The sequence below is a fragment of the Lachancea lanzarotensis genome, scaffold LALA0S03 (assembly GCF_000938715.1).
Source record: "Lachancea lanzarotensis genome assembly LALA0, scaffold LALA0S03, whole genome shotgun sequence".
Taxonomy (NCBI): Eukaryota; Fungi; Ascomycota; class Saccharomycetes; order Saccharomycetales; family Saccharomycetaceae; genus Lachancea; species Lachancea lanzarotensis.
This window is the reverse complement of record NW_019212881.1, coordinates 418,558-431,864: the sequence shown is the minus strand read 5'-3', so window position 1 is coordinate 431,864 and position 13,307 is coordinate 418,558. Positions and strand designations below refer to the sequence as shown.

The window sequence follows — 13,307 nt, the reverse complement described above, 5'->3', positions numbered from 1 at the left end:
ACTTCAAACCGCATTGCGTTGTCATGCTTCAACACTCTCTAACTCTGTCGTATCTTTCCAACAATCTTGCGATGACCTCTACAAATACTATAAAAATTAAATCTTCAAGTCCTGGCGCGGGCATGACAGAGTTGGCTTTCTGAAACTCCAAGACCATCTTCAGATACCCTGCATTTCAAGCTACATATTAAGTTCAAGGATGGTTTCTCAAAGCTCTCTCAAGATCTCATAATCCTCCAGATAGCTTCAATAGCTACAAGGTTATAATATCTGAATTAGTGAAAAATCGCACTTCAAATGGAACAACCTTACTAACTTCAACTACCGGAAGATCTAACTCCAGGCTTTCATTAAGAAAACAAGTCCTGCAACATGCTAGAAGAAGGTGGGTTCATTAGAAAACCAAAAACCAGACGGAAACGTCAAGTTGATTATGTCGAAATAAGTGATGGCGAGACTACTCAAGTTGATAGAGCAATAGATGATAAAGAAGACGACGACGATTACGAAGAGATCATCATCAAAGAGCGTACTCCTGTACTGATAGATTCTTCAAGGGATGAAAAACCGGTCTTAGAGGAGTTGATGGAGACAAAAAGCGAAAAGGACGACGACGATGACGACGACGAAGACGTGCCTTTGTCTAAGAGACGTACACGCAAGAATGCAGAAGCTGAAGAAACGGAAGAAACCAAGCCGAAACGGAAAAGAGCAAGTGCGGCTAAGACCAATGGTACTAAGAAAAAGACCAAAAAAGAACCTAAACCCAAGAAACCCAAAACGACACCTTACGAAAGAAACACCGCTAGACTTTACGAAAACCATCCGGAACTCAAAACCGTCTTCACGGATTTACACGATGCACCAGCTTACAAAGCAAACCGAGCACCACAACCTTCTGGGATGACCATCAAATTGCTACCTTTCCAACTTGAAGGTTTGCATTGGCTCATTACTCAGGAACAAAGCTTGTACGGCGGTGGGGTGCTAGCGGACGAAATGGGTATGGGTAAAACTATTCAAACCATAGCGTTGTTGATGAATGACGTTTCCAAGAAACCCTCTTTGGTAGTAGCACCTACTGTTGCTCTGGTACAATGGAGGAATGAAATTGAGCAGCACACTGGAGGAAAACTTAAGACCCACATTTTCCACGGTGCTAATCGATCCTCAAATATGGGTGAGTTCAAAGATGTCGATGTTCTTCTGACTACATATTCCGTCCTCGAGTCAGCGTTTCGCAAGCAAAACTATGGTTTCAAACGGAAAAATGGTGTATACAAGGAAAAGTCGCTTCTTCACAATATGAACTTCTATCGCGTTATCTTAGATGAGGCCCACAACATCAAAGATAGACAAAGCAACACCGCGAAGGCCGTCAATAATCTTTTGACGGAAAAACGATGGTGTTTAACCGGTACACCACTCCAGAATAGGATTGGTGAAATGTATTCGCTAATTCGATTCTTGAATGTCAATCCATTTTCCATGTATTTCTGCACCAAATGCGATTGCGCTTCAAAAGAATGGAAATTTAGCGATAACATGCATTGCGACAAATGTGCGCATGTCGTGATGCAACATACCAACTTCTTTAACCATTTTGCGTTGAAAAACATCCAAAAACACGGCATGGAGGGTCCTGGGCGCGAGTCCTTCAATAACATTCAGCTTCTGTTAAAAAATGTTATGCTCAGAAGAACAAAAGTGGAAAGAGCCGATGACCTAGGTTTACCTCCAAGAATCGTCACTGTACGGCGAGATTTTTTCAACGAAGAAGAAAAAGACTTATACCAGAGTTTATACACGGACATCAAGAGAAAGTTTAACTCTTACGTGGAAGAGGGAGTTGTGTTGAACAATTACGCCAATATTTTCACTCTAATCACAAGGATGAGGCAGTTGGCCGACCATCCTGACTTGGTTCTCAAGAGAATGAAAAATGGACAAGGCCATGACGACAGCGTCATAGTTTGCGAACTTTGTGACGATGAAGCGGAAGAGCCGATCGAATCAAAATGTCATCATAGGTTCTGTCGGCTATGCATTAAAGAATACATCGAGTCCTTCATGGAAAATACCGAAAAACTGACATGCCCTGTGTGCCATATCGCGTTGAGTATTGATTTATCCCAACCTGCTCTGGAATATACTCCTAGATCTTATTCCAGACACAGTATCGTGGATCGTCTTAACGTTAAAGGGAGTTGGCGGTCTTCCACCAAGATTGAAGCATTAGTGGAGGAGCTTTACAATCTGCGAAGCGATCGAAGAACAATCAAGTCCATCGTTTTCTCACAGTTCACCAGTATGCTGGATCTAGTTGAGTGGAGACTTAAAAGAGCGGGATTCAAAACCGTGAAGCTGCAAGGTAGCATGACACCCACGCAAAGAGACCAAACGATTAAATATTTCATGGAAGATATTCACTGCGAAGTGTTTTTGGTGAGTTTGAAAGCCGGTGGTGTTGCTTTGAATTTGTGTGAAGCTTCTCAAGTATTCATCTTGGACCCCTGGTGGAATCCGAGTGTCGAGTGGCAGAGTGGAGACAGAGTGCATAGAATTGGCCAATTTAGACCGGTCAAGATAACAAGGTTTTGCATTGAAGACAGCATTGAATCCAGAATTATTGAACTACAGGAGAAAAAGGCTAACATGATTCACGCTACGATAAGCCAAGACGATGCGGCCATCAACAAATTGACTCCCGGGGATTTGCAATTCTTGTTCAACAACTAGGACGTCTTCAAAAACCTACAATTAGCATGTATAGATCGGAAAGAAAAGAGGTATTTTGTTCACATTCGTTATACATCATCATTATTTCGACGCTGCAGAGCTGCCTCGAGCGCCAGCACCTGAAGACACGAGTTCAATCTGTTCCTCAGACAACTCAATCTCAGGTATGTCTAGAGTGCCTGCCTGCGAAGGAGGAGGCAAGAAACCCACCTTGATCAAGAAAGCAATATATATTCCAATTTGATCAGAAGTGGCGCCCATACCGCTTGAACGATCTTCGCCGGTCCATTGAGCATCTTTACTTAAGGAAATGACCGCATTAGAGTCATCCAACTCAGGTGCCTTGGTGTTTTCCGGCAAGTTATCCAGAACCATGTGCAATAAGGGATACAGGGCGTTTTCCTCTTGGCGTCCGATGACGGATTCTTCCAAAGACTTTCTCCATGAGTCATAACTTTCAACCTCCACAGAGTAGCCATATGTTGCCAGCTCATATAGGTAGTCTTTGAACAAACAACGTGGATGAGCTGTGACGTGGGCAACCTCTAAAGAATTCTCAGAAGGAGGATAAAATCCGGCTGCAGTGACTACACGGGCAACTTGATCGACAGGAACCATGTTGACAGTGTTTCTGATATCCGGAATTTTACCCAGCTGGACAACACCCTTCAGACTTCTCAGCAAAAAGTCGTCGGTGTTGGACGAACCGTTACGAGATGCACCAGTCACGTAGCCCGGCCTTACGATGCATCCTCGCAAACCACGCTCACCAGCGCGTCTAATGATATACTCGGCAGCCCATTTGGATTGGCCGTATCCACCACCCAGCCCAGTCGAAGATCCCATTAGATCATCACTTTCGGGCAATCCGTGACCTTCTGCAGCTAGCTCATCAGAAAGTTTGAAGTAGTGCGGAGTGTCTATCGTGGATGTGGAAGAAACAAACGTGAAATATTTGGCCTTGGAGCCACAGGACGCGAGCTTCATAACATTGATGGTGGAGATGACATTGGCATCTCTTAATTTTGCGTAGGGATAGACCCAGTGAACCAGGGCACCATTGTGAATAATAACATCTACCTCGTTCGCCAGTTTGTCCCATGCTTTGTCTTCAAGACCGAATTGTGGTTTGGATAAATCCCCCAAAACAATTTCTATATGAGGGCGGAAAGCGGGAGACCAAGTGCCGTAAACAACACCAGCCTTAATCACACGGTCCAACCCCGCAGCGGCGTCTTTTGCACGAACGTGTGCGAACACTTTAACTCTCTTCGAGTCCGGTCTGCTTAGGAGATCTGCGAGGATGTAAGAACCCAAAAATCCTGTTACACCTGTCACAAATACGTTAATGGTATCGGAGTCGCAATCGATGCTTTTACGCGAGGGGAAAGTTTCTGGCAACATTGTTTTCACAAGCTCTTTTGCGTCTCCGAAATAGTCTGCAGTAACAGTATCCTCAGGTGTTGAGTTTTTCTCAGACGCTCTAGCTCTCACTACTTCATTAGCAAAAAGCTTGATGGTGGGATACTTGAAAACTGTTCCCAACGGCAACTCAACATGCAGCTTTGTTTTGAGGGTGAAAATCATTTTTGTCGCCAAAATAGAGTGTCCCCCTAGGTCGAAGAAAGAGTCATCTGGTGTGATGGTGGCAGGTCTGGTTGGAAGCACTTCTAACCAGAGATTACGAACCTCGATTTCGGTTTCAGAGAATCCTGAGTCATCAATCTCAATCGAGCTATTCTCAGCGGCGGCTGCGAGTTGCTTTGAAGTTGGGAACTGCAACTTGGGCTTGTCGACCTTACCATTTGGATTCAAGGGTAATTTTGCGAGAACAACGATAATTGTAGGAATGGCGTAGCTCGCTAAACGCTTCTTCAATCCAATCTTGATATCCTGAGCCAAAAGTCTGTATTTGACGAGGCCGTTGACTACAGCATCTTTAGAAACTTCATCAGAAATCTCTGATTCAAAATTAGACAGCTCATCGCCTTTGTCAAAGCGCGGGACCATGAAGGTAATGAGTGTGGGTTCGTTGTCGGCGTTGCGGCGCACTAGGGTGATGTTTTCACGCACAAGAGGGTGTTGAGAAATGTGGGTGTCAATCTCACCAAGCTCAATTCTGAAACCACGGATCTTGACCTGGTCGTCGGCACGTCCGCAGCACTCGCAGTTGCCATCCGGTGTATACCTCCCCAAATCACCGGTTCTGTATAAGCGATCACGAGGCCCATACCAAAACTTACGCCATGGCTCGCCATTATCTTTATCCAAGTAGTCCCAGTGTCCCGATTCCACAAACCAGTTCTGCACAAATTTTTCCTTATTGAGGTCCGGTAGGCCGCGGTAGCCCTCTGCCAAGCCACCAGCTCTTACATATATCTCACCGATCTCTCCAACACCACAGATCTGCGTTGTGTCGTTACGGTTCACGACAAGTAGCTGAACGTTAAGCATACCTTTTCCGGCGGGCATCACATCTTTCAAAGATTTCAAGGATAGAGGATCGTCCGATCTTGAATTTACCTCGAAAAATGACACGGCTCTTTGCGTCTCTGTAGTACCATACATGTTGACAACACGAACGTTTTCAGCCAAGGTTTGAAGTCTTAAACAGTCCCTTTTGGTTAAGATATCTCCAACAAAGAAGGCATGGTGCAATGAAGGAAACGAGGAAGTGGCTTGGGCGGTAAGCAGCTGACCCATGGCTGGGGTTAAATGTGTTACCGTCGCGCCGTACCTGCCCATCCAATCTGCTAGCTGACCCGGTGTCCCAATATCATCCTCAGTGGGTACCAGTAGCTGGGCACCTAGGAACAAAGGAGTGAACATATCTCTTTGTATAGGGTCGTGAGCAATACCTGAAAGCATTGTAAATTTGTCAGATGCTGATAGGTTGAATTGTTGGGACATCCAGTTGAAGTAATAAGCAAGGGAGAAGTGTCTCCCTAAAACACCTTTAGGAATACCTTCTGATCCAGAGGTGAATGATAATGTTGGGTTGCTGTCAGGTCCCACGATCACGCCCGAACGCGTGTCTTTCAAAGACTCGAAGCGGTCCAAGCAGTCCGCGGACGAACCTGGTAAAACACCGCCTTCAACCACACCGTTGCTTTGGATTGCAATAGATGGTATCCTTGAGATCACATCTAATTCACTGGAGATGTAATCTTCAACTAGTTGGTCCAACTTGCCGGCGGCACGAATCACGATCAAACCTTTAGGCTTAGCAACACCTAAGTAGATGGTTTGTCTTGCGGGTGGATAAGCTGGATCAATGACCGAAAACGTAGCTCCAGCCTTCAACACACCCATAACGCACACCATCAAATCAACACCTCTTGAAGAGTAGATCATGACTACGTCCCCTATCTTGATACCGGTATTGATCAAATAGTGAGCAACCACGTTGGACGCTCTGTTAATGTCTTGATACGTGAATACGCGAGATTGAGCATCAGAATTCAAACCCGGAGTTTCTACTACGCATGTTCTTTCTGGAAATTTGGCAGCGTTGTCTTGGAAAATGTCGTGAATGCATCCTGCAAAATCACACCAGCCCAGGTTTTCGGTTGGGTCTGGCAATGCTTTTTGGCTGGACGGAGTGATCAAAGAAACCTTAGTGAAATATTCTGAAGTATCCTTCAAAACCGCGGAAGCGAATTGGTTAAATTGAGATAGCAAAATGTCAATTCTGGTGTCGGAGTAGAGTAGTCCATTGTAAATTACTGTCAAATTGGAGTTTCCTTGCAGATTCCAAGCCAAATCCAGTAATTGTGTCTTGTACTGTCCTTCGAGTGCGAATTCTGGTTGATTTTGCAGACATCCCAGGCGGAAGAAATGAGGTGGCTGATCTCTTTCTTGGGATGTTTGAACGTGTAGAGATAATTCGTCGAAACTAACGGATGATAACTGTTCCACACGCTGCAATTCTTTCGAAACCGCCTCGTAAAGAGCGGCAAATGTCCAAGTGGGCTGTACGGTGAATCTGAGAACTCTGTTTTCCCTGATCAGCAACACGATGTCATCGTCACCAGTGAGTCTGAACAGGAGAGAAGCCCAAATTGCTAGTACGAGTGTATAGTTGTCCTGACCATGAGGCAGCTCCAGTTGAGGCAAATGAATGCTTTTTTCACGCCTTTCGACTAGCGGATCGCTATGAGGACGTAAAAAATCATGCGGTAAAACGCTGAGTGTTGGATTTTCAAGTTCTTGCGTCCACAAGTCCAATATAGACATGATTTCCACGTATCTATTTATTTTATTGCGGAACGTGTGTCGTGCGTATTAGGCCTAGTTGGATTGATTGATTGAACAAGCTTTGAAGTAGTTGGGTCTCAAGGTATTTGAAATGTGATCTTTTTTAAACCCTACTAGTTCACGTCGATGGGCTTACAGGTTTTTCCCATATTTAACAAAAATTCCGGTGGGAAAACGAAGGAAAACTACTGAAAGCGTGAGGGAACGTGACTCAGAGGGAATAGACCCAGTCAAAGAGTCATAAGTCATGTTTTTAAAGGAGTTTCCATAGTTTTTGTGATCTTGGTTCAAACTGATCGCTAGTTGCTGGGAATGCCGTCTTTTTTGGTGATTGCAGAGGAGACTTTTTGAGAACCAGTGTGTTACAGGGGGACAAAAGATGAGGAACATGCGAGAAGTTGGCGTCCAGTCTGCATTGCAGCTTTTTATTTGTGATCATAGAGGCAATAAAAGCTCTCTGTGAAGTATGTTTCCCATTTTAGACGATCATACTTCAGGTTTGGAATTAGCCGCCCAACACATAGCACTGCGATTTTCGTGCTGGAAAAGGGAAGCATTAGCGAATAGAGCAGCTGAGGGACGAACTAATGCGAATCGGAGTAATTTATCATGAGCTGGTTGTTTTAATACCGCTATTTGGGATTTTTTGATGGTGGCTGTGGTGGTGTGAAGTTGGGAAGCTAGAGATATCTGCTGGTACTTTAATTATATTGAGACAGTAGTACACAGTGACATAATGGGTCACGTGATTCACAGGACAGTTTTTCAGGGAAACGGACGAGAAACACTCCTCGTCCGGTAATACTATGCGTAGTCTAAGGAATGTCGTTTGGACTAGTGCTGTATAGACGTTTAGGTAAATGTGGCATCTTAAAGAGTTGACCAGATAGAATCACTATGTACGGAGATACATTAGAACAACACTTTTCCTTTACCTTTGCCGGTGGTCATTTCCCACCGTTGATTGGAAACGGCAAAAGTCTGCAATTACGGGAGTCAAATTGTGTCAGGTCAACTAGTGAAGCAGTTCAACAATTGGTGTGGTAACAAACATCACTGTATACGGAATTTGCGAAATCTGCAGGTTTGAAGCTTCTGTTTACAAGCCAAACACGAACCTTCGGCTCCTCAAGTTGCCTTGTTTTTTGGAACCATGTGAGGATGTCTTGTGATTATTGGAACGGTGTTCCGACGAGGTGGCTACGTATGGATGTGTCCGAAAGAGTTATTTCGATTGAGGGATATGAAAACTTACACACGCACACAGGGGAAAAGAGTCTCTAGATTAGTGTATATCTCAGGCTAACCAACTACTGTAACGCTACTGTCGATTGCTGGCTTATAGAGTTAAAAACAGTTACATTTCTAGCTGGCACGTGATCTCTAATCCAAGAAACTCAATCTAGTACTGTTCGGCTCATCGCCAGTACAATTGAAGACAAACGAATCTATATCCACGGCAACTGTACGCATAAAACAATCCATGGTGGCAGTTACGTACGACTGAGTCTGCGCACCAATTTTAATCCTATGGACCCACATCGAATGCCGTAAAGGCTTTGCGATTAGCACCAACGCTGCATGTTCAAGACTGCGTCTTCAAGAAGGAGTACTACTATCGAGGCTCGACCACGTCAACAGTGTTCGAGTTGTTAAACTGCTTCGTTTGCTCAGTCATGATTTGCTCTAAGTGAATGGTTATGGTTATGGATTCTACTTATCTCTCCGTGGCTCTCTTGGTTATAGGTTTGGTACGTTCTGTTTGACCAAACCACTGATATTTAAACGACTTTTGTAGCAACAATAGCAAACAGTCGGTAACGTTCCAGATCCTAGCCATTAGTAAGGACTGGATTGCTTGCAGATCCTGCACAGCGTTGGCGTGTTGTTGCTTCATATCCTTACGATTGGCCCATTTCACCTTAGTGCTTGATATGTCATTTTAGACTAGTATGTCATTTTCTGATTACGCAATTGGCACTATCCCATATAGTTTACCAATCCCAACAACTACTTCACCATCGATGGAAGTGGAAATGGATGTAGGGAAATGAAGATTAAGTGGGTCACCATAGAGATAATGAAATTCACCTTGGTAGTGAAAATTCGTGATTTTGACCTTATGTCCATGAGAATGTCTAGTTGTAGTTATGCAAGTATCTTCGCTCATTGTAGTATGTAAGCATCTTCGCTCGTTGTAAGTATCTTCATTCGTTGTAAGTATCTTCGCTCGTCGTAGTATGTAAGCGTCTTTCCTTCACTGTCTCCGAATCTCGTGCCTCCAATCTTAGTGATGAACAGTACTTGGAAAAGGTGAACTAGAGAAGTCTTCAAGACACTCTTATAAAAATGATAATGGTTATGAAAACACTCTTAGTACCCCCCCGGTTTGGCTAGTTCACTATGGTTCGCGTCGCGATGTTCATCCACAAGATCAGTTACATAGTCTCAGAGACGGGCGTCACATTTCCAATAAAGTGATCTAAGTAATATAAATATAAGCGGGGTTAGGTACGAATAACAAAACACGCAGCGTTTATGTTGTTCAGATGTTTCGGCTTGATCATCAAGCTTGGCAGATTAAAGCGCCCGAAAACCTCCTAGTTACTTTTGTACGCCAGAAAGGAGTTGAAGAGTTGTCTCATTTGTTACCACTGATTCTACCTCGTGAATCGGCTCGTCATTATACACGGCTGCTCTTTCTCTCTTCCAGTCCTGGTGGTGAAGATAACGCTGTAGTTGACGGGACGAGTTGACAGGTCATATACAAACGGTGGTAGCTGAAATGTGTAGCTAGATGTTGTGAAATCAATACAATGTCCGATCTTGAAGCCACAAGCACGCCGAAAATAGAGGTGCCCATTGTCCAACCCGTTAAATATACGCCCTAACTCTATCGAACAGACATTCCCAAAAGTCTCGTCCACGGCAAATAGCTCTACACATAAAAACAAATCTCTCAATCTAGTGACACATAACAATCACGTGACTCTCCCACAAAATGCGTTCTTTAAATCAAAACATTCAGGTCACCATGTAAAATAGCCGTTAAAAACTCAAACCCGTCTACACACTAGAGATCACGGAGTCTGGACAATAGAATGAGAGAAGAAACATGAACATTTACAAAATCTGTATATTTTCGAAATCGGTTTCGTGAAAAGCGACAACATCTTTCAACGACTAGTCTTACCATTTATTTCCCGCGTGTAATCAACCAATTACCGTCTTCTACTCACGTCTACCAGCTACATCCACCAAATCCTAAACTCCCTTTCCACATCACCAGTTTCCCGCTTTAACCTTCACATTTCCCTTTATATTAATAAGTTTTTTACCCTTAGTGCAAATCCCCATGCTATAAAAGGGGCAATTTGAAAAAATCACGAAACTTGACTATAAAAACAAACGCTGTGTGTGTAATCCACTGTTTTGACAACACTTTCATACCAAGAAACCCTTGCCAAAAAGCGTTTGTATACTGAATTTTGAAGCACCAATTGATCGTGAATTTAGCGATACTAACAAGCACTCCTTCAAGTTCAGACTTTCCGACTCTTTATTAAAGTTTTTTGGTTCATCTCCGCCGATTGCAGCGATTTTCAGCAGGAAAATAACATCGAAAACCAGTAACGGTATAAAAGGGCATTTCCGAAGCAAACAAACAAAGTTTCTAGCTGTCTGTCTCGTAAGAATTATCAAGAACCACTCAAAACCGATTTCAAATAATGTCAGCTGTCGTAAGTGAAGAACAGATTCAAAATACCGGCTTGCAGCCCGTGGAAACTCCCAGAACGATTGTGGATCCTGAAACGACGATTTTCGTCGGAAACGTGGCCCGGGAATGCCAAGAAGCGGACCTGCAAGCGGTTTTTGGCGACCAGGTGGAAGTGGAGATCCCTTCCGCGAAAAACGGGAAATCTTTCAAGCAACGTTACGCTTTTGTCAAGTTTCCTTCCAAGATCGATTTTGACGCTATTAAGGCCCAATACGACAAGACCGTAATCAAGGACAGAGGTATCTACATCAGACGTGCGCAAACGGAAGAAGAACGCGATGAAAAACGTCAAGCCCGGATCAGCAAGTCCAGGAAACAACAAGCTTCCAAAAATCAGGAAACAGAGGCCGCAGCCGAAACTGGAGCCGGAGCCTCTTCCCGAGACAACCAAACTGACGCCGCAGCAGAAGACAGAAAACCGGTTAGATCTGCGATTCCAGCACCTCCAAAGAGACAGGAAAAGCCCAGAGCACCATTGGAGTCCATGGAGAGAACCACAGACACGCTATACGTCAACAACGTGCCCTACATGGCGACCAAAGAGCAAGTGGCCGAGTTTTTTGGCACCGAGCCCGATCTCGTTGTCATGCCCCTAAGAAGAATGCGCAACGTGAAAACGAAGCAGTATTTTTACTCCAAGAAGATGAACAGAGGTATCGCTTTTGTCACTTTTAAAAACTGCTCCGACATCGCTCAGAAAGTGACCGAATTCCAAGGCAAATCCTTCAACGACCGTGAATTGGCTGTCGACGTTGCTGCCTTGAAACCTGCTCATGAAGATTCTGTTCCAGAAGAAAAAGCTACCAAGACTCAAGAACCCGTTTCTGAACCGACCGCAGCATAAGCGGTAGCAGCAATAGCAGCACGCTTTTCTTCTTCTTGCAGAGTTGCCCGAAACGCCTAATGAATTACTACTGCAACATACATCCTTGCAATCGACTTTTCAACCTCCGTTGACTCAGGAATGCGGAGGAAACAAAGGTCTGTAACGAATTGTACATAACATTTTAAATGCCATTTCGCACCCCAAATAAAAGCTTTATTTTACTGTCTTTTCAACCTTGAATGGCTAGCTTGTCCAGCGCATACGTCTTGTATGCCTAATTTGTCTATGGCAATAGGAAAGTTAGCCAAGTTGAAGTTGCAATCCTCAAAAACCTAACAATCGACAGCCAACTAGTGCCGCAAATGAGCAGTCAGTCTTTCAGAACTGCCAATTATATAAACGCCCAGTTTCTGGGTCGTAAAAGACCTACAATTGAAGTAATAGGTGATGAAGTAGAAGAGATGCGAAGTTTACCCGTTAGCATGGTTTTAATGAGTACTGAGACCACGGAGGACCGCGAACATGTTATGTTAGAGTGTCAGGAACTGTTCGAGAGTCTGGAGAATACTAAGGTTGTATTATTGAAGGACTTTCACCGGCAATATCTCGACTTTTCCTTCAGTAATTCGCTTCCGAGACAAATGAAGGCATTGGATGCATCACAGCCATGGATCCTGTATTGGATTGCATGCTCGCTACGGATGTTGAATAGAAACTGGCTGACAGAAGATGTTCAGCGCAAAATATACACCAAGCTCTTTGGTGCATCGGTGCAAAAGGGACCTTTCTGCGGGGGTTACGGCCAAGATCCGCATTTGGTCTGTACTTATGCAGCGATCAATGCTTTGGCATTGTGCGATAACGTTGATGACTGCTGGGGCCAGATTGACCGTCAAGCGATTTACAAGTGGCTTTTGTCACTAAAATGCAGTAATAATGGGTTCAAGACGGGCACTACGGTGGGCGAATGCGATTCCAGATCAACGTATTGCGCGCTCAGCGTTGCTAAAATGCTAAATATACTCACACAAGAATTATGTGAAGGTGTTGCCGAGTTCTTGTTGCGATGCCAAACTTACGAGGGAGGATTTGGTGCTTGTCCTCAGGACGACGAAGCACACGGTGGGTACACATTTTGCGCTTCTGCAGGTCTGGCCATACTCGACAGCCTGCAAAAGAGCGACCTGTCAAAGCTTGCAGAATGGTGCAGTGCCCGCCAAACGGCGGAGGAGAAAGGGTTTTCAGGACGCAGCAACAAGTTGGTGGATGGCTGCTATAGCTACTGGGTGGGGGCCGTTAATTCGCTTCTCGAGATAGCCGGATTTGGATCCTTCATTGAGAAGACGGCGCTACAAGGATACATACTCAAGTGCTGTCAATCTTCAGAAAGACCCGGTCTTCGAGACAAACCGGGCAAGTCACCGGACTATTACCACACAGCCTACGTTTTGATGGGATTTTCGCTCACAGAACATACATTTGAAGCTGCCAATGCACAAAAATCGATCAGCACTCTACCAACAGCCAAAGAGACGCAATTGCAACCTGTAAACCCGATATTCGGACTTCCTATCGACGATGTATCGAAATTCATCGCTTTCCATTCCAAATTACCGTCTGTCCACTAGAAGGCTTTCGTTCTTCCGCAGAAAGTGCGGAATCACATCATTCAAATGTTAAAGGCAGCGGGAAAAAGATGCGTAGCGA

General features: G+C 44.4%; 4 protein-coding genes across 4 annotated transcripts; 3 read left to right on the top strand and 1 right to left on the bottom strand.

Annotated features, from left to right (window-relative positions):
- Positions 1–372: 372 nt before the first annotated feature.
- RAD16 (LALA0S03e04764g1_1) lies at positions 373–2,739 on the top strand (the record flags this gene model as incomplete). Its single annotated transcript, XM_022773266.1, has 1 exon — positions 373–2,739. One exon carries the CDS (start codon positions 373–375, stop codon positions 2,737–2,739), a length of 2,367 nt encoding a protein of 788 aa, XP_022627757.1.
- An 81-nt stretch (positions 2,740–2,820) lies between these two features.
- LYS2 (LALA0S03e04742g1_1) lies at positions 2,821–6,975 on the bottom strand (the record flags this gene model as incomplete). The annotated part of the gene is made up of 1 exon (XM_022773264.1): positions 2,821–6,975. One exon carries the CDS (start codon positions 6,973–6,975, stop codon positions 2,821–2,823), a length of 4,155 nt encoding a protein of 1,384 aa, XP_022627756.1.
- Positions 6,976–10,724: 3,749 nt separating this feature from the next.
- Positions 10,725–11,618, top strand: LALA0_S03e04720g (LALA0S03e04720g1_1; the record flags this gene model as incomplete). The annotated part of the gene is made up of 1 exon (XM_022773263.1): positions 10,725–11,618. One exon carries the CDS (start codon positions 10,725–10,727, stop codon positions 11,616–11,618), a length of 894 nt encoding a protein of 297 aa, XP_022627755.1.
- A 344-nt stretch (positions 11,619–11,962) lies between these two features.
- RAM1 (LALA0S03e04698g1_1) lies at positions 11,963–13,228 on the top strand (the record flags this gene model as incomplete). The annotated part of the gene is made up of 1 exon (XM_022773262.1): positions 11,963–13,228. One exon carries the CDS (start codon positions 11,963–11,965, stop codon positions 13,226–13,228), a length of 1,266 nt encoding a protein of 421 aa, XP_022627754.1.
- Between the last annotated feature and the right edge of the window lie 79 nt (positions 13,229–13,307).